Genomic DNA, 21,971 nt, shown 5'->3' with positions numbered 1-21,971 from the left:
CATTTGGGGAGAATTATCATTTATTTTCCTTTTGCATCATTGCATGCCTTCCAAAATCAAGACCAATTTCAACCTAAATGGATGAACACAAAGAAAAGAGGACACTGATTAAACCAACTGAAACCTGACTATTTCAAAACCTGAACTGTGTTCAATTTCACAAACTGTGGCAAACAGTTTTTCTTTGAACTTTTAACTTTAAATGTTTTTGTATAAACATGATAAATTGTTTGAATTAAATACCAAACATTTTAACTGTATGTTATATTTGCTCTTAAACTCTTCAAACAAGTTATTAGCGAGCATGTAAGGAGCCTAATAATGTAAGGATAGCTATACAGTACTATTATATACAGCTGGGTTGTCAGGTCGCACACTGTACATTGCTCACTGCTAGTCAATCGACTGCAGGTGCAAGTGGATTATATATTTGTCATAAAGTATTTGGCAATTAAAATATTTGCAGTGGAGCACCTTATATATGGTACTATCATATTATATTATACGGTATAATATAATATAATATAATATAATATAATATAATATAATATAATATAATATAATATAATCCATAACAGGAAAAAGTTGGGACAATATGTTGAAATTGAAATTAAAACTGAATACAATGATTTGTAAATATTAACCACAATACAAAGACCAGAGTCATTGAGGGGACAGTGGAGAGGGCGAATGAGTTGAATGACTTCTTCAATCGGTTCAACGAGCCCATGTCCCCCCCACCCTCTCCCTCACTGCAGCCATTTCTCCTTCTTCCCTCAACACACCTCCCCCCAGTCATCACAGCACCCTTCTCCCCCTCATCCCCCACCTCAACACAGACTCCTCCATGCATTATTGCAGACCAGGTCAGAGGTCAACTGAGGAAGTTTCACCCCAGGAAAGCAGCAGGCCCGGACAAGGGGTGTCCCCGACTACTGAAGACCTGTGCTGCTGAACTGGGTGAACCACTCCAACACATCTTCAACCTCAGCCTGCAGCTGGGAAGAGTGCCCACCCTCTGGAAGACATCATGTATCGTTCCAGTTCCCAAAAAGAATCAGCCCAGCGAGCTGAACGACTTCCGACCGGTGGCACTCACTTCACATCTGATGAAGACGTTGGAGCGGCTCTTCCTCAGCCTTCTCAGACCCCAGGTACAACATGCCCAGGACTGTCTGTGGTTTGCGTACCGGGCAGGTGTTGGTGTGGAAGACGCCATCCTCTTCCTGCTATACCGAGCCCACTCGCATCTGGATAAGAGAAATGACACAGTGAGGATCCTCTTCTTGGACTTCTCGAGTGCCTTCAACACCATCCAGCCCCTACTACTTCAGGACAAACTGAACAGGATGCGAGTGGACCCCTGTCTGGTCACCTGGATCTCCAGCTACCTCACTGACAGGCCGCAGTATGTCAGGCTGAAGGACATCACGTCTGACACTGTGATTAGCAGCACCGGAGCACCCCAGGGCATGGTGCTGGCCCCTCTTCTCTTCACCCTGTACACCACGGACTTCTGCTACAACTCGGTGCTGTGTCACATTCAGAAGTTTGCTAATGACACAGCCATCGTTGGGTGTATCAGTGACAACAGAGAGGAGGAGTATTGAGGTACAGTGGTGCTTGAAAGTTTGTGAACCCTTTAGAATTTTCTATATTTCTGCATAAATATGACCTAAAACATCATCAGATTTTCATACAAGTCTTAAAAGTAGATAAAGAGGACCCAGTTAAACAAATGAGACAAAAATATTATACTTGGTCATTTATTTATTGAGGAAAATTATCCAATATTACATATCTGTGAGTGGCAAAAGTATGTGAACCTTGGCTTTCAGTATCTGGTGTGACCCCCTTGTGCAGCAATAACTGCAACTAAACATTTCTGGTAACTGTTGATCAGTCCTGCACACCAGCTTGGAGGAATTTTAGCCCATTCCTCCATACAGAACACCTCACATGGGTTTCCTCACATGAACTGCTCACTTCAGGTCCTTCCACAACATTTTGATTGAATTAAGGTCAGGACTTTGACTTGGCCATTCCAAAACATTAATTTTATTCTTCTTTAACCATTCTTTGGTAGAATGACTTGTGTGCTTAGGCTCATTGTCTTGCTGCATGACCCACCTTCTCTTGAGATTCAGTTCATGGACAGATGTCCTGACATTTTCTTTTAGAATTCGCTGGTATAATTCAGAATTCATTGTTCCATCAATGATGGCAAGCCGTGCTGGCCCAGATGAAGCAAAACAGGCCCAAACCATGATACTACCACCACCATGTTTCACAGATGGGATAAGGTTCTTATGCTGGAATGCAGTGTTTTCCTTTCTCCAAACATAACGCTTCCCATTTGAAACAAAAAGTTCTATTTTGGTCTCATCCGTCCACAAAACATTTTTCCAATAGTCTTCTGGATTGTCCACGTGATGTTTAACAAACTGCAGACGAGCAGCAATGTTCTTTTTGGAGAGCAGTGACTTTCTCCTTGCAACCCTGCCATGCACACTATTATTGTTCAGTGTTCTCCTGATGGTGGACTCATAAACATTAACATTAGCCAATTTGAGCAAGGCCTTCAGTTGCTTAGAAGTTACCCTGGGGTCCTTTGTGGCCTTTCTGAATATTATATGCCTTGCTCTTGGAGTGATCTTTGTTGGTCAACCACTCCTGGGGAGGGTAACAGTGGTATTGAATTTCCTCCATTTGTACACAATCTGTCTGTCTGTGGATTGGTGAAGCCCAAACTCTTTAGAGATGGTTTTGTAACCTTTTCCAGCCTGATGAGCATCAACAATGCTTTTTCTGAGGTCTTCAGAAATCTCCTTTGTTCGTGCCATGATACACTTCCACAAACATGTGTTGTGAAAATCAGACTTTGATAGATCCCTGTTCTTTAAATAAAACAGGGTGCCCACTCACACCTGATTGTCATCCCATTGATTGAAAACACCTGACTCAAATTTCACCTTCAAATTAACTGCTAATCCTAGAGGTTCACATACTTTTGCCATTCACAGATATGTAATATTGGATCATTTTCCTCAATAAATAAATAACCAAGTATAATATTTTTGTCTCATTTGTTTAACTGGGTTCTCTTTATCTACTTTTAGGACTTGTGTGAAAATCTGATGATGTTTTAGGTCTTATTTATGCAGAAATATAGAAAATTCTAAAGGGTTCACAAACTTTCAAGCACCACTGCATTTCACCTGACGTCACAGGGTCACGTGACGCCCCAGTGTCCGCCATTTTGAACGTCAAGCTAGCTAATGTCAACAACAGTAGCTGGTATGTTACTGTAGCAATGTTTACGTTCAGTCATTTGGATGACTGTTAAAACCTTTCAGTCTCAAGTTTTTCCTTTACTGGATTTACTAGTTTACTGAGCTAGCGCGCTCGGGCAGGCTGGGAGCTAGCGCGCTCGGGCAAGCTGGGAGCTAGCGCACGCCGGCCGCCGACAGGCTAGCGTGCGCCGGCCGCCGGCAGGCTAGCGCGCGCTAGCTCCCAGCTTGCCCGAGCGCGCTAGCTCAGTAAACTAGTAAATCCAGTAAAGGAAAAACTTGAGACTGAAAGGTTTTAACAGTCATCCAAATGACTGAACGTAAACATTGCTACAGTAACATACCAGCTACTGTTGTTGACATTAGCTAGTGCTAACAGCTAGCTGCTAGTGCACTGCTACAACTACACCGACCCTAATAATACAGTTCTTGGTCATTGCCTGGTAACAGCAAATGTATAACGGGCCATGTCTCAACAGACTAAGAAGTTATTTCAATGACATTTAATAACATTTTGTTTATCCTGAGGACCGAAAGTAAATGAAAATGTGAACAAACCTTCGCTGTAATAAGATGGCGACCACCGGCTCCAGGGACGACTCGCTGATGTAGGCATGTTACCCAGCCTGACACAAATAGGCATCCAAACTCTTATACGTTTTCAGATCAATACCTGTGTATGGCGATGGGTTTTTAACGACATAGGTATACAGATCATGTGGGCCGAAGTCAGGTAAAGACAAGGGCTTCGTGTACTTCCGTACGTCAGTGAGCAATCCTGGTGGAAGCAGGTAAACGACGTTCTCTAAGCCTGCTAACCTCAATTTTTGCAAATACCTCTCCCTCTGCTCGCCCTGTAAATGCCCTACGTTGCTGGATAGTGAAGGTGTTTTCTGCATCTTGCTCCTTTTTCTTTTATGTTTTTCGTTTGTCGCCTTCTTCGCATTCAAACTGATTCGAGCCGTGCCGTCCAAAATGGCAGCATCACATGACTTGGTCACGTGGGTGAAATACCTCAATAGGAGCCTGGTGAGGGACTTTGCTGTGTGGTGCAACAGGAACCATCTGCAGCTCAACACCTCGAAGACCAAGGAGCTGGTCATTGACTTTGGGAGGTCCAGACCAAGGTCACGACCAGTTCTGATCAAGGGAGTCGAGGTGGAGGTTGCGGATTCCTACAAGTACCTCGGGCTATGGCTGGACAGCAAGCTGGACTGGACTTGCAACACCATCACTTATACAGGAAGGGACAGAGCAGGCTATACTTCCTTAGGAGGCTGCGGTCCTTTAACATCTGCAGGAAACTCCTGTGGATGTTCTATCAGTCTGTGGTCGCCAGTGTCCTGTTTTATACCGTGGAGTGCTGGGGGGGCAGCACATCCAAGAAGGACACATCCAGGCTGGACAAACTGATCAGGTGGGCCGGCTCTGTGGTCGGCATGAAGCTGGACTCTCTGGTGACGGTGGCAGAGAAGAGGTCTATGGACAAACTATTGAACATCATGGACAATGCAAGTCACCCTCTGCACACCATCATCAACAACCAGAGGAGCCTGTTCAGTGACAGAATGCTCCTTCCCAAGTGCAGGACAAACAGACTCAAAAACTCCTTTGTCCCTCATGCCATCAGACTGTACAACTCCTCTCTGGGGGGGAGGAGGGGTAACAGGAGGACAGAGGACAGGAAGGAGCAGTAGCCTAGCCTAACAATAAGCAATACCGGACAATGTGCAATATAATGTGCAAAATAAAGTGCAATATCTCTCCTGCCGCTGCCCCCCCTTCTCCCCACCTTTTTTCCCCTCCTTCCCCCTTCTCCCCCTTCCTCTCTTCCCCATATCTTATTCTTTTTATATTTGTATATGTAAATACTTAATTTATTTTAATTTATCTAGAAGTTTTCCTCTATTTCTTTTCTCTGTTTATCTGTAATGATGCTGCTGGAATCTTAATTTCCCTGAGGGAACCCTCCCAAAGGGATCAATAAAGTTTTATCTAATCTAATCTAATCTAATCTAATCTAATCTAATCTAATCTAATCTAATCTAATTTCCAGAAAAGGTGGGATATTTTCCAAAATGCAATAAAAACAAAAATATGTGATTTGTTAATTTGTGTGAACCTTTATTTAATTGACAAAAGTACAAATTAAAGATTTTCAATTGTTTTACTGACCAACTTAATTGTATTTTGTAAATATAAACAAAGTTTGAATTTGATGCCTGCAACACACTCAACAAAAAGTTGGGACAAGGCAAAATAAGACTGAAATAGGATATTCAAGTAACACCATTTTGGAAGTATCCACAATAAGCAAGTTAATTGGTAACATTAGTAAATTGGTAAAATGAGCATGCCCCAAGGCTCATTCTTTGAAAGCAAGGATGGGTTGTGGCTTAGTTTGTTTGTTTGTTTGTTTGTTTGTTTGTTTTTTTCAAAATCCACAGTACATAATACTGTGAAGAGATTCAGGGAATTCGGAGACATCTTGGTGCATAAATGGTAAGGTGGGAAACCACTGTTGAATGTGCCTGACCTTTGAGCCCTTGGGCAGCACTGCCTGAGAAACTATCATGCTAATGTGATAAATATAGCTACATGGGCTCAGAAGTACATTGCAAAACCACAGTCACTTAACAGAGTCTGCTGCTGCACCCAGAATTGCAACCATTTGCCAGGTTTGCAAGATTCAGGTTAGCCTGATTCAGTTGGTTTAATCACTGTCCTCTTTTTATATGTTACTGTATTACACAAGGAGGAAGTCATTCATCAATTCTATGCAGGAACGACATCGATTTCTCTGGGCCTGAACTCTTCTCAGATGGACCAAAAGACAGTGGAAATGTGTGCTGTGGTCAGATGAGTCCACATTTCATCTTGTTTTTGGGAAAACTGGACATTGAGTTCTCAGTGCCAAAGGTGAACACGACCATCCACTTTATCAGAGAAAGGTGCAAAAGCCACCATCTGTGATAGTATGGGGTGCATCAATGCCCATGCCATGGGTGAGTTGCACATGTGTGACGGTACCATTGATATATTGGGGTATATACTGGGATTTTAGAGAGACATATTCATCAAGGCAACATCTCTTCCTGGGAAGTCCATGCTTATTTCAACAGGACAATGCCAGGCCTCATTCTGCACAGGCTACAACAGCATGGCTTCGTAGACACAGAGTGTATGTGGCCTGCTGCCAGTCTACATCTGTCTCCTGTTGAGACTGTATGGTGCATCATGAAGAGGAGAACCAGACAATGGCAACCACAGACTATTGAGCAGCTCAAGTCTTTTAATCAAGCAAGAATAGACAAAAATTCCAATTGCAAAACTGCAACAATTAGTACCCTCAGATCCCATATGATTAAAAAATTGCATTAAAAGGAAAGGTGATGTAATACAAAGGTAATAATGCTTCTGTCCCAACTTTTTTTGAGTCTGTTGCAGGCATCAAATTCTAACTTTGTTTATATTTACAAAATACAATTAAGTTGGTCAGTAAAATTATTAAAAAACTTTTCTTTGTACTTTTATCAGTTAAATAAAGGTTCACATGAATTAGCAAATCACAGATTTTTTATTTTAAATATTTATTGCATTTTGGAAAATATCCCAACTTTTCTTGAAATGGAGTTAGTAATCTTTGACCTGTATTGCACTCAGAACAATACAACAGCACATTATTTGACGTTTTACCTCATTATTCTTTTTTTTTCAAAATAAACACACTGCAATTTTGATTCTTGCAACACATTTTTAAAAAGGTTAGAACGGTAAAGCATTTACAGCTTTTTAATGTTGCCATTCCTTCTCCATCCATCCATCCATCCATCCATCCATCCATCCATCCATCCATCCATCCATTTTAGCATATCACTACAGTGACGTGGCCACTCTGATGGCTTCACCCTTCAAACTTTCTAGGGAACATTACAGTAGTGGTTTCCCATTGCCGCCGATGCTCCATCCCAGATGCCTCTGAGCCCAGAGTAGTTGATGGGAATTCTGGACACAGTTAACATAAGGCTTCCTTTTTTGAATATTTAACTGCCTTTTGTGGATTTGACTCTGTACTGTAGTGCTTGACAAAGGTTTGCCAAAGTAATCCAGACCCCATATGGTTATATCAGCTATAGATGAATGACAGTTTTTAATGCAGTGCCGTCTGAGGGATCAGAGATCACGGGTGTTCAGCTTAGGCTTGTACCCTTTCCCTTTATGCACTGAAATTCCTCTAGATTCCTTGAATATATCCAAATTCCTTTGTATCTTACTTTAAGAAACATTGTTTTTAAACATTTCAAAAATTTTCTCATGCATTTGTTGACAAACTGGCCCATCTTTGCTCCTCAAATATTAGGCCTTTCCTGGACACTGATTTTGTACCAAATCATAATTACTTTCACCTGTTGACGTAACCTTTTCAAATCATATCATTACTTAATTGTATTACCACATTACTAGCCTTAAATTGCCCCATCCCAGGTTTTTTTGGCATACATTGCAGACCTGAAACATGTATATATGTATGAATGTATGCATATTAACAAATGAAATGAAGTTGACCAGACAAAACATGAAATATCTTGGGTTCATACTGTCTGTAATGAAATACAAGTCAGAGTAAATTTAGAAATTAGTATTCTCTTTTTTCATTTGCGTTTTCCATACCATCTCAACTTTTTCTGATTTGGGGTTGTTTTGTATTGTATTGCTATTAAGTGAGGTTCAGTTAGCTCTGCACAGAAAAAAGCCAGTAGAAATGTTCTTCAAAGGGTGACTTTTTACTCTGAGTACATTTCAGAGCCTGTACTTTTGTACTTTTACTGGAGTAAAGAAGTTGAATCAGTACTTCTACTTTTACCAGAGTATTTTTTTTACACAAGTACCTGTAATTCTACATAAGAAAAGAGTGTGTGTATTTTTGAGAACACTGGGAAACACTACCCACTGTGCCAGAGCCATGCTGTTATAACATGTTAATCAATACCTTATGACCTTGTAACTTATCTGATTCAAGAATATGTGTTATGGTCTAATGCAGTTTAATCTGGTTACATGGATGGTAGGGTTCATGGATCAACACTGCTTTGTAGTTTCCACAAACTATCTGCACTGTCCTTGTTAAAGTCTACAAACACACCATGAGCCATGCCATGAGTCAATAACCAATACTCAGAGCAATACAAACAATCCAGTAAGTCAGAGACTAAAAGCAGGCAAGGATTTGTTATTGATAAGCAACAACAATGTTATAAATGGTCAAAAATGCACACCAGAATGGTAAAATACCTGCGCTAATTAGCTGCACTGGCAGCTTAGCAGGCCAGCAGGGCAAAACACCTGAAAACTCAGCCAGTAGTGAAAATAGTTTGATCTTGATTGTTTTTAGATATTGTACATCCTAAATTAGAATGTACCTTATACATTTTGACCAGCTCAATCTGCATGTCTCTAAAGAAGGGTGTCCAGTTGAAAGCTCCCCAATGTGTGAATGTTTGAAAGGTAATGGAAGTCTCACCTGGTAGAGAACCACACAGATGAGGAACAAACAGATGTAAAGGATTTTGTAGACGACCACTTTCCCAGAGAAACTGATGACAAAAAACATGGAGCAGCAGCAGACAATCCAGTACTTCACCAGAATGCCTTTAAGAAATGCTCCTATTCTATTCAGCATGCTGGATGATTCGGTTTTATCAGCTATGCCTGGACACAAACAGAAACACACCACTGCTTCAGAAACATGCACATAAGGTTTGTGCAGAAATATAACTTACTCATATGACATGCATTTATCCATACTTGTAGTGCATTTATTCCATGTGTTTATTTACATTAATAATTAATATCATTATAATAATAAACATTTCTATATATGTATTTGCAGAATCAACAAGTTGCATTTAATGTAGTCTTATGAATGTTGTTTTATTATTTAGGTGTAACAGATTTTATCATCTATTATAATGCACCCAAGTTCTAACAATACTTATGAAGGGAAAAAAGGATTTCATACTTGTACTTTTGACCTCATGAAGACTTTCTTCATTCTGCTTTTGCTTTTCTTGTTTCTCAATTAACTGTTGTCGTCGCAACATCCAGAAACTAAATGCATAAATCAGCTTTAAAAAAATGGAAGAAACTAGTGTTATTTAGACTAAAACCTAAAGCAAACAAACATAATATTGTGAAATTTGTCTAGCATATATTTTCGCAGTCCAAATATCCAAAACACATTGCATTTCTCTGTCCTCTGACTCATTTTGCACATCAAACTGTTCAGAGGTGGGTTTCCCAAAAGCCTCTTAATGCTAAGAGCATCTTAACAAGGAAAGAGAGTGTTCGTTGTGCAGCTCGCTCTACCATTTAATGATGATCTTTGTGCTGCGATTCTTTTGGGAAACTCAGGCCAGTTTATTAGCTTGCATGGAAATGAATGCAACTGACAATAGACAGGATGACTAGTCCTGTTCTCTTGAAATAGACCTAGATCACACTTTCAGACTGGTTGTCATGGTCCTTACCTGAATGTGATTGCTGTGTTCTCACCTGCATAAATGTGATGGGGCTTTATTCAAATGGACTAAATGCTGCATATGTGAAAGCACTCTTTAAGTAATATTTCAGTGACTATTTTATTAGTAGGGTTATACAGAAACCCTAAAAAATGTTGACATTCTTAATAACTTGTTATTTCAATTCAAGTCAAGTTAACTTTGTTGTCAATTCAGGATATTATATCAATATTTATGGCCATTATGTCATTGTTTTTGACCGAATAACTTATTTTAAGATCTTGTCATTAATCCAAGAGTCATGTAAATGGGGAATAACTGGATGTCTGTGCTGAAAGAGTTTATTTAAAAGCATGCTGGCAAATAGATCCAAAATGAGTTGCAGTCCGAGGCACATGTGGCTGTGACAGAACCCCCCCCCGAGCTAAAATCCTCCTTGGTCGGTGATCTGAGATGCTGATCTGGAGCTGAAAGTGGTGCCCTCGGAGCTCCACTCTGATTCTGGCATGGCACGGCACTGGAACATGGGCTTAGGCAGAGCTTTGTGTTCCAGTTGGGCTTGGTATGAGATCATGTATGCAGGTGGAGGCTTTGGTTGAGGCTTGGCTTGATATGGGACCATGGTTGTAGCTGGAGGCTTGGATTCATACAATGGCATGGGTTTCACCAAGAACATGGACATTGGCATGGACTTGGTCAAGGATTCAGGCTCAGGATTGGACTCAGACATGGGCATAGACTCAGGCATCAGCATGGGCATGGACTTGAACATGGGCAGGGACTCAGGCATCAGTACAGGCATGGGTTCAGCAATGGATATGAGCTTGAGCATGGTCATGGACCCTGGCATCAGCATGAGCATGAACTTGACCATGGGCATGGACTAAGGTGTCAGTATGGGCAGGGGCTCTGGCTTACTAGTATGGCATGGGGAAACATACTTGAAGTGAGTTGGGCAGTTGGAAGGGATGTGGTATGGCATAGTTCGAGTGATGGCATCCTCTCCCTGCAGCCTTGCGGCAGAGTAATGGCACCCTCCCTGGAACCTATCATCAGAGTGATGGTGTCCTCCCTGGAGCCTGGAGGCAGTGCAAAGATCTTATCCTTCCTGAAGCCTGGAAGCAGAGCAAAGATCTCATCCTCCCACTCAGAAAGTGGAGAGATGACATCTTTTAAGCTAGGCAGAGGAGCAAGTACAGGAATACAGGCTGCCCTGTGAGCCTCTTGAAGGGGCTTTGGAGCAGAGGCTGACCTGTCGACCTCTTGTGCACACTCTGGAGCACAGTAACTCTGGCATAGCATTGCTCAACATGCCTTCTCTCTTTCACTACATCCAAGTAGTCAGTGAAATATTCTGTCATGTAGTCTTGTCTCATCTTCATCCACTTATCTGGGGCTGGGTCATGGAGGCAGCAGTCTAAGCATGGAAGCCCAAACTTGCCTTTCCCCAGACACCTCAGCCAGCTCCTCAGGAAGAACACTGAGGCATTCCCAGGCCAGCCGAGAGACAGTCCCTCCAGCGTGTCCTGGGTCTTCCCCGGGGCCTCCTCCTGGGGGGACATGCCTGGAACACCTCCCCAGGGAGGCGTCCAGGAGGCATCCGAAAGAGATGCCCAAGCCACCTCAGCTGATTCTTCTCAATGTGGAGGAGCAGCAGCTCTACTCCAAGCTCCTCCCGAGTGACTGTGCTTCTCACCCTATCTCTAAGGGAGCTCCCAGCCGGCCTGCGAAGGAAACTCATTTCAGCCGCTTGTATCTGTGATCTTGTTCTTTCGGTCATTACCCAAAGCTCATGACCATAGGTGAGAGTCAGAATGTAGATCGACCGGTAAATCGAGAGCTTTGCCTTTTGGCTCAGCTCCTTCTTCACCACGATGGACCGGTAAAGCGACCGCATCACTGTGGAGGCTGCACTAATCTGTCTGTCGATCTCACGCTCTATCCTTCCCTCACTCATGAACAAGATCCCGAGATACTTAAACTCCTCCACTTGAGGCAGGACTTCTCCACCAACCTGGAGAGGGCAAGCCACCCTTTTCCAGTCGAGAACCATGGCCTCGGACTTGGGGGTGCTGATTCTCATCCCAGCTGCTTCACACTTGACTGCAAACTGCCCCAGCACATGCTGAAGGTCCTGGTTTGAAGAAACCAACAGGACAACATCATCCGCAAAAAGCAGAGATGAAATCCTGTGGTTCCCAAACAGGATTCCTTCCAGCCCCTGGCTATGCCTAGAAATTCTGTCCATAAAAATTATGAACAGAACTGGTGACAAAGGGCAGCCCTGCTGGAGTCCAACATGCACTGGGAACAGGTCTGACTTACTGCCGGCAATGCAAACCAGACTCCTACTCCATTCATACAGGGACCGGACAGCCCTTAGCAAAGAGCCCCGAACCCCATACTTCCAAAGCACCCCCCACAGAATACCACGAGGGACACGGTCGAATGCCTTCTTCAGATCCACAAAGCATATGTGGACTGGTTGGGCAAACTCCCATGAACCCTCGAGCACCCTATGAAGGGTATAGAGCTGGTCCAGTGTTCTGCGACCAGGATGAAAACCACATTGTTCCTCCTGGATCCGAGGTTCAACTATTGCCCAAATTCTCCTCTCCAGTACCCTGGAGTAAACCTTCCCAGGGAGGCTGAGAAGTGTGATTCCCCTATAATTGGAGCACACTCTCTGGTCCCCTTTCTTAAAAAGAGGGACCACCACCCCAGTCTGCCACTCCAGAGGCACTGTCCCTGACTGCCACGCAATGTTGCAGAGGCGTGTCAGCCAAGACAGCACCACAAAATCCAGAGACTTGAGATACTCAGGGCGGATCTCATCCACCCCCGGTGCCTTGCCACCGAGGAGCTTGCAAACCACCTCAGTGACTTTGGCTTGGGTAATGGACAAGTCCACCTCTGAGTCATCAGCCTCTGCTTCCTCAGTGGAAGACATGATGGTGGAGGAGATCCTTGAAGTATTCCTTCCACTGCCCGACAATGTCCCCAGTTCAGATCAACAGCTCCCCACCTGCACTGTAAACAGTGTTGGCAGAGTACTGCTTCCCCCTCCTGAGGCGCTGGATGGTTTGCCAGAATTTCTTCAAGGCCGACTGATAGTCCTTCTCCATGGCCTCACAGAACTCCTCCCAGTTCCAAGTTTTTGCCTCCATAACTGCCTGAGCTGCAGTACACCTGGCCTGCCAATGCCCGTCAGCTGCCTCAGGAGTCCCGGAGGCCAACATGGCCCAATAGGACTCCTTCTTCAGCTTGACGGCATCCCTTACTTCTCGTGTCCCCCACCGGGTTCGGGGATTGCTGCCACGGCAGGCACCAGAGACCTTGCGGCCACAGCTCCGAACAGCCGTGTCTACAATGGAGGTAGAGAACATGGTCCACTCAGACTCAATGTCCCCCGCCTCCCTCGGAAGCTGGGAGAAGCTCTCCTGGAGGTGGGAGTTAAAGACCTCCCCGACAGAGTGCTCGGCCAGATGTTCCCAGCAGACCCTCACCATACATTTGGGCCTGCCAGGTCTGTCCGGCTTCCTCCTCCACCAGCGGATCCAACTCACCACCAGGTGGTGATCAGTTGACAGCTCAGCCCCTCTCTTCACCTGAGTGTCCAAGACATAGGGCCGGAGATCAGATGAAATGACAACAAAGTCGATCATCGACCTCCGACCTAAGGTGTCCTGGTGCCACATGCACTTATGGACACCCCTATGCTTGAACATGGTGTTCATTATGGACAAACCATGACTAGCACAGAAGTCCAATAACAAAACACCACTTGGGTTCAGATCGGGGAGGCCGTTCCTCCCAATCACGCCTCTCCAGGTGTCACTGTCATTGCCCACGTGAGCGTTGAAGTCCCCCAGTAGAACAATGGAGTCCCCAGTCTGAGCACCTCTCAGTACCTCTCCCAGGGACTCCAAGAAGGCCGGATACTCTATACTGCTATTCGGCCCGTAGGCACAAACAACAGCAAGAGCCCTCTCCCCAATCCGAAGGCGCAGAGAGGCGACCCTCTCGTTCACTGGGGTAAACTCCAATGCATGGCGGCTGAGCTGGGGCACTATAAGCAAGCCCACACCAGCCCGCCGCCACTCACCATGGGCGACTCCAGAGAAGTGAAGAGTCCAGCCCCTCTCAAGGAGCTGGGTTCCAGAGCCCAAGCTGTGCGTGGAGGTGAGCCCGACTATCTCTAGCCGGTACCTCTCAACCTCCCGCACAGGCTCAGGCTCTTCCCCCCCCCAGCGAAGTGACATTCCATGTCCCAACAGCTAGCCGCTGTGTTCAGGGATCAGGTCGTCGAGGCCCCTGCCTTCGACTGCCACCCAATCCACACTGCACTGGCCCCCTCTGGCTACCTCTGTGGGTGGTGAACCCACAGGAGGTCAGGCCCACGTCACCGCTTCGGGCTGAGCCCGGCCAGACCCCGTGAGCAAAGGCCCGGCCACTAAGTGCTTGCATACGAGCCCCAACCCCGGGCCTGGCTCCAGGGTGGGGCCCTGGCTGCACTATACCAGGCGACATCACGGTCCTTGATCTATTATTATCCGTAAGGGTTTTGGTGAACTGCTCTTGGTCTGGCCTGTCACCTAGGACCTGTCTGCCTTGGGAGACCCTAACAGGGGTGTAATGCCCCTGACAACATAGCTCCTAGGATCATTCAAGCACACAAACCCTGTGTGCTGTCATGTAGTGCCAAAAGAATTTATTTAAAAGCATGCTGGCAAATATTGTAGATCCAATACATCAGACAAAAATGGTGTTTGAAAAACAGGAAGTAGTCAAGTGAGGTACAGACAGGATAGCCAAGGAAAAAAGTTGGAAAACAGAAACCAGAGTCAATCCTAGAGAAGCAATACAAAATTCAAAGTCTTGGTACCATCAGACATAAAGAACAGATTGTATACTTCACAGATTCTGTGTGTATGGAGAGTCCTTATAAGCGTGAACTGTGATTGGGCTCTAATCAGGAACAGGTGCATGGCAATTAGTGCTAACGAACTTGACTGAGGCGCTGCGTGTGAGTTTCAGTCTGAGGTGTGTGCTGCACACTCCGAATGCCAACGCACATGGGCATGACACCAAGTTATTATTTTATGTCATCATTTCCACTTAACAGCTCATTATTTTGATGTAATATCTTAAAATAACAATAAAGTTGAAATAATGAGATAATGTCTTGAAATAAAGAGTTAAGTTGAAAGAATAAAATCTTGAAATTATTCAAAACTCAAAATACTGACATAATATCTTTAAATAGCAAGACAATAAGGTCACAAATAATGGTAAAATATCCTGAAATAATGATAAATTAACTAGAAATATATCATAACATCTGGAAATTACCTGAAAAGTCTTTTATCTAGATATATCGTGATAACTGAAAACATAACAGCATAGCACAATGTGCTTTATGTGTGAATGTGTGAACGTAATTTTAAATTTTGCATTTAAAATTCCAGTCTACTTTTTAAATGTTTAAATTAGCATCTTTTTTTTATACATATATACATATGCTTTTATTTACAGTACTCTTTCACCCACTCTTCATTGGTGATTTAGGCTGTAATTTACCTTTGCTCCCAGGTGAAGACAGGGTGTGTGATAAGTGTAGAGATCAAAATCAACTAGTACAGCCTTAGGGAGTGCAGGGAAAAGTTCACTATGATGGAGATGGAAACCACTAATAAAGCTAGCCACCAACAGCAGTGTACAATAGACAGCAAGAAACGGAGCGCTGATCATGGTGTACTCCCGTCGGCGCCTTGACATCCAGATAACACAGGACCACACCAACAAGGCAAATGTAAGCCAGGAATTGTAAGTGATGCTCCATACCTACACACACACACACACACAAAGGAAGAAATATGACATTATTTTTTAGGTAAATGCATACTTCTACACAAAACTGTTCGAATGTCTAATGTACTGAAAATGTACTGAAAAAACCTGCAGTAAAGAAGTAATAACAATATTGATTATTATTCACATTGTATAGGACATAACTAATCAATAAAATAAAATTAATTTTGATTATTAAAATTGAATGATATTTAATAAATCAAATTTGTTTGGAGCTCAATGTGCTGATTCCTATGGCTTAGATTTTATGCCTTATTTGGGAACTGAGCCACAATATTTTATAATCTATCCTTGTCTGCATATAACAGAGACAATATGTTCTGCAATATGAAAAAAATATTATTCACCACTAGGTAAATAATTACAACTCCTAGCTTATTGCAATGTCTTTTTTACAACTAACAGCACACTAACTAAAGACAAGGTGATGCTATAGATCAGGGGTGTCAAACCTGATCCATAAAGGGCCGTGTGGCTGCAGGTTTTCATTCCAGCCATGCAGCAGCACCCTGATTTGGCTTATTCAATCAACTGACACACCCACCCTTTAATCAAGGGTGGGTGTGGCTGCAAGTATTTGACTGTGTGAAGACAGTTCAGTTGATTGAATGAGCCAAGTCAGGTGTGCTGCTGCATGGCTGGAATGAAAACCTGCAGCCACAAGGCCCTTTATGGATCAGGTTTGACACCCCTGCTATAGATTGAGTCACAGTATAATTTCATCTGCCATTACTTATACAAGAACTCATTTATCAGGTGAGGCACTGGAGTGGGATGCAAATGCAGTTGACGAGTTTAACAGAGATCAGGGCAGACAAATCCAAAATGTGATGCAATCTCAGACGGATTCAGGCAAAGGTAAGACAATGTGCAAACAACAATATCAAAGCCAAATTCCAAACTAGCAAAAACAGGAAACAGAACGAGGAACAAGAATAACAATCAGACTAAGTATCAGGCTTGGTAACAAAATGTATAAAACACTGAATAAAAACTTTGCAATGTGTATAAATGTGAATAGTCCTTAAATAGTCTGGTGGTGGCACAGTGATGTAGTGGTTAGCACTGTTGCCTCACAGCAAGAAGGTCCTGGGTTCGAGCCCAGCGGCTAATGAGGGCTTTTCTGTGTGGAGTTTGCATGTTCTCGCCATGTCTGCTTGGGTTTCCTCCAGGTGCTCTGGTTTCCCTGACAGTCCAAAGACATGCAGGTTAGGCTAATTGGTGGCTCTAAATTGACCGTAGGTGTGAATGTGAGTGTGAATGGTTGTTTATCTGTATGTGTTAGCCCTGAGATGACCTGCCAGCTTGTCTAGGGTGTACCCCGCCACTCACTCATAGTCAGCTGGGATAGGCTCCAGCTTGCCTGTGACCCTGTACAGGATAAGTGGCTACAGATAATGGATGGATGGATGGATGGATGGATGGATGGATAGTCTCTGGTATGATTGAGATCAAGTGTGGGTGTGATCAAAAGTCCAACAAATGAGAATGTGAAAGCACATGTTCATGTTGGAATTTGGAGACTGAGGTGGCCCTTTCTGTAGGCTGTAATGTACCCTGGGAAACATTGATGTGACAGAGCATCTCCAAAGATTAATATATAATATAATGTATAACATATCCTCAACAATCAATATCTCGGAGTTCAGGAGGTGCTATGGTGGGACTGTCTGTAGCTAGAGTTCCACTGACAAAAGGCTTGAGGTGTGAAACATGGAAACAGGAAGTGATACAGCAGTGGCACAGTCAAGCTTATGACCTCATTTATTCACTGCAGAACCCTTTATGGGCCAATGTGCCTGGGATTGAGATTACTACAATCTTGTTTGCTCTGGATATCCATGGTTGACAGCCATACCCAATCCCTTAGGTTATACTATGGTAGCTTGCTCTTGTGATGGTCAGCAAACCACTTGGTTTGTTCAGCAACATGCTCAAGGCACTGTCAGATGATCTCCCACAACTGTTCACGCCACCTAAATCAGTGGTTCACTGAGGGTGACTTGGTTTATGTGGCATTCCATGGGAACAAGGGGGGCTGGTAGTCTAGCACACATTGAAAAGGAGTCAGAAGTGTGGCAGTGTGTTCAAGGGAATTTTGGGCATACTTGACCCACAAAAAGAACTGTACTCAGTCACCCTGGTTATTGGAGCAGAAGGTGCACAGAAAGTGACAATCACCTGATTGGCCCTTTTGACCTGCCCATTAGCCTGTGGGTGATACCCAGAAGTGAGACTCACAGAGACCCCCAACTTCTCCATGAAATGCTTCCATACTCTGGAGGTGAACTGTACCCCCCAGTCACTGACAATAACTTCAGGGATTCCAAAGTAACAGAACACATGATTGAATATGTGCTCAGCAGTCTCAAATGTCACAATCCAGCCCAGAACTTCCAGGTCCTGATCCAGGCCTTGCACTTCATCCCATGCTTTTCCCTGAGCCTTCCCTGCACTGTGGCCAGGACACCTGTTTCTGATCTGCTCATCTATGACTCTATGTTAACACTGCTTGGAGAATTTTTTGATGCGGAATTATCTTCACCTCTATGTGAATTTTTGACCCTGTTTTGCTGATTTTTAAATTTTTTTTCTTGAGATTCTATTTCTCATTTGCTACTTTGCCATGCATTTTGAGATTACTTTATCCAAACCTACAGTTTGGATTACTTCTTTGCTGACTGTTTTCTGGATTACGAGCACATTCTCCCACTTTGGGGCTGCACATTTGACTCTTCATACTCTGCATGCTGTGCATGCTAAGGATTATTTTTTTCATGCTCACTGTTTTTGAACTGACTCCCATTCTCATCACATTTTCAGATTTTTGTCTTGCTATAGCCTCTTTTTCTTTGTGCTTCATGTTAGATGAATGAAATACTTTTTTTATTCACTACTCCTGCGCATGTTGTGTCTGCTTATTGGGTCTATCCTGCACCTACGGCCATTGGCACGTAACATCAAAGGCTGTAGAGAGGCCCAGTACTAGGATCAGGTGCACTGACATTGAGAACTATTCAATAGCTACCATAATGACCATAACCTTGGACTCAGGGAGGTCAATGACAAATCAATGGTGATGTGAGACTTGAGGTGCTGTGGCATGTGCAAGGGTATAAGTTTACCTGCTGGCAAGGTACATGGAACTTTAGCTTGGGCACATATGGTACAGGAAGAATTGTGACAGCAAATAATGGTAAGCATGCTTGGCCACCACTACTTGGACCTTAACATGGCATAAGTGCATAGGGCAGCTGGATGATCAGTTGCAAGCATTGTGTGTACCCAGGCTATGAGTTGGAGGGGTAGGGAGCAGGTGGATGGGGCATGATGTTGGAGCATGTTGGTGAATTCTTGATCAAATTCCCAGGTTATGTCACTGATGAAACAGGAAGGAAGCAGGATGGACTCTTGCTCTGAGTTGGAGTTACTGGCAAGATGAATGCATGACAGGGAATCAGCATTCTTAGAGCCTGGACATTATGTGAGGGTAAAGGGGAAACTGCTTCAAAGAAACTGCCAAATGGGTTTGGCAGTGGTTCAAGAGTTTAATGACTTTCAGGTATTCTAAGTTCTTATGAACTATAAAAATGGTGAAAGGAAACCTGGCCTTCTCGAGTCAGTGTTGCCACTCTTACAGGGTGAGCTTTACTGCCAGCAGCTCTCAATTACACATCATAGTTTTGTTCTGCAGGTGATAGTGTTCTCTTTTTTTAAAGAAGGCTACTGGGTGGAGCTTGGGTCTTTCTCCAGTCCACTGTGATAACACTGCTCCCACTCCGGTTTTTGAGGCATCAACCTTGACTATGAATGGCTTTGATGGATTGGAGCATTTAAGAATGGCAGCTGGTGAAAAGGGTTTCAAGTCTTGCAAAGGCCTTGGCTGTGGTAGAAATCTGTGATAGGTGCTTGGGGCCCTTCTTGAAAAGAGAGATGAGAGGGCTTGCCACATAACTGAAGCCACAGAAAACCTCTGATAGAAGTTTGTGAAGCACTGAATATTCTTGATGTCCTTGGCCAGTCTGTAACTGCTATTACTTTGGCTACATCCATGGTCACTCCTTTAAGACTAATGACATTACACAAGAATGAGATTTCTAAGATGTGGAATTTGTATTTCTCCCCCTTAGCATGGAGCTGGTTCTCCAGGAGTCATGAAAAACTCCTTCATGACTATATGGACTTCATGAGATGGTGAATATATAAAAATGTCATTGATATACACAATTAAAATTTGCAGAGAAAGACTCTCAGCACGGGCGGCACGGTGGTGTAGTGGTTAGCACTGTCACCTCACAGCAAGAAGGTCCGGGTTCGAGCCCCGTGGCTGATGAGGGCCTTTCTGTGCGGAGTTTGCATGTTCTCCCCATGTCCGTGTGGGTTTCCTCCGGGTGCTCCGGTTTCCCCCACAGTCCAAAGACATGCAGGTAAGGTTAACTGGTGACTCTAAATTGACCGTAGGTGTGAATGTGAGTGTGAATGGTTGTCTGTGTCTGTGTCAGCCCTGTGATGACTTGGCGACTTGTCCAGGGTGTACCCCGCCTTTCGCCCATAGTCAGCTGGGATAGGCTCCAGCTTGCCTGCGACCCTGTAGAACAGGATAAAGTGGCTAGAGATAATGAGATGAGATGAGACTCTCAGCACATCATTTATAAGGCATTAGAACACTGAGGGGTTCAAGAGAGTCCATATGACATGACACAATAATCATAATGACCTGTGGCAGTATTAAAGGCAGTCTTCCATTCATCACCAGGTCTGATGCACACTGGGTAATAAGCAGTGCATTGATCAAGCATGGTGAGCATCTTGGCAGACCAAAATTGTTCAAGGGCTGGAAGAATTAGTGGAAGGTGTTAGGGGTATTTGACAGTGATCTGATTTTGCTCCCAATAATCAGTGCAAGGGCACAACCCTCATCCCTTCCACTTCACAAAAAAGAAGCCAGTTGACACAGGTGAAGTTGAGAGTCAAATATACCCTTGCTGCAGGGCTTCGTGCACATACTCCTCCATGGCACAGTGTTCTGTGATGGACAGTCTTTAAAGACAGTTGTGAGGAGGCATGGTGCCCTGCAGGATGTCGATAGCACAATCATCGGGTCTGTGTGGTGGCAGACCACTCACGATGGTTTTGCTAAACACCACACTTAGGTCATGGTACACCTCAGAGATAGGAGACAGCAATGGGGTGAGTATTGGGGCTTTCCACAGGTGTGGATACAACAATGAAAGATGGGAATTGAAGACATTTGTGGAAACAGTGATCTGACCATTTGATAATTATCTTGTCATGCCAGGAGTTTTGGAAGTTGTGAAGATGCATCCAAGATGTTACAGGATGCAAGGCCTGAGGTGTGGTGAGTTGAACCCAGAAGCAGACATAGTAGGCCAGATTGCAATGAAAGTATTTATATTTTGGGGGGAAAGTCCAGACGGTAGCAATAAATAAATAAATAAATAAATAAACAGAAGAGCTAGAAAAGGGCAGAAATCTATAAAACAGGCAAAAAGACAAAAAGCTATAAACATGGAAAAAGCACCAAAAATGTTCCAAAGAGACAAGATACAGTGTCTTTCAAAAGTATTCACCCCCTTGGTGTTTGTCCTGTTTTGCTGTATTACAAGATGGAATTAAAATGGATTTTTTGGGGGGTTAGCACCATTTGATTTACACAACATACCTATGCACAATCCAGATTTTTGTTTATTCATCTTAATTATTATTTGTGTCACAATAAAACAACAATTTTCACCTTTAAAGTTGTAGGCATGTTGTGTAAATCAAATGGTGCTAACCCCCCAAAATCCATTTTAATTCCAGCTTGTAATGCGACAAAACAGGACAAACACCAAGGGGGATAAATACTTTTGCAATACACTGTATCTTGCAGGCCCTGAGAGATCTCACATGGCTTTTAAACTGTCTATAACAAGGTGATTAGTGACAGGTGAGTGGAGAGAATCCTGGGAGACACAGAAAAAAAAAGCAGGAGTAGAAGACAGAGGAGCCAGGCATAAATACACACAAACAAGGGACACATGGTTAGGAAGTAGAGGAGCCTGGGTAGATTGTGACAGTACCCCTCCCCCTATGAATGCCACCAGGTGTCCTAGGTATGGCCTCAGGATGATTCTGATGGAACTCTGTGATGAGGGTCTGGTCAAGAATGAACCTGGCAGGTGTCTCTCCTCTGGATCATATCCCTCCCAGTCAGCCAGGTATTGCAGACCTCTACCATGGCAGCAGACCTTCAGCAGACATCTGACTGTATACACTTCACCACCATCAA

The 21,971-nt window shown here is 43.7% G+C and overlaps 1 protein-coding gene across 1 annotated transcript in view; it reads right to left on the bottom strand.

The window, feature by feature from the left end:
- Positions 1–21,971, bottom strand: part of si:dkey-11f4.7 (piezo-type mechanosensitive ion channel component 2) — a 278,704-nt gene that overhangs the window by 153,561 nt on the left and 103,172 nt on the right. The window contains exons 13-15 of the mRNA XM_060932701.1: positions 15,389–15,652; positions 9,310–9,415; positions 8,812–8,999 (exon numbers count right to left, since the gene is read on the bottom strand). Coding sequence (XP_060788684.1) covers positions 8,812–8,999; positions 9,310–9,415; positions 15,389–15,652 — 558 coding nt within the window. The remainder of the gene's footprint in view (positions 1–8,811; positions 9,000–9,309; positions 9,416–15,388; positions 15,653–21,971) is intronic.

The sequence above is a fragment of the Neoarius graeffei genome, chromosome 10 (genome assembly GCF_027579695.1).
Source record: "Neoarius graeffei isolate fNeoGra1 chromosome 10, fNeoGra1.pri, whole genome shotgun sequence".
NCBI lineage: Eukaryota > Metazoa > Chordata > Actinopteri > Siluriformes > Ariidae > Neoarius > Neoarius graeffei.
The sequence above is the reverse complement of the archived record's forward strand: the minus strand, read 5'-3'. Positions and strand labels throughout refer to the sequence as shown.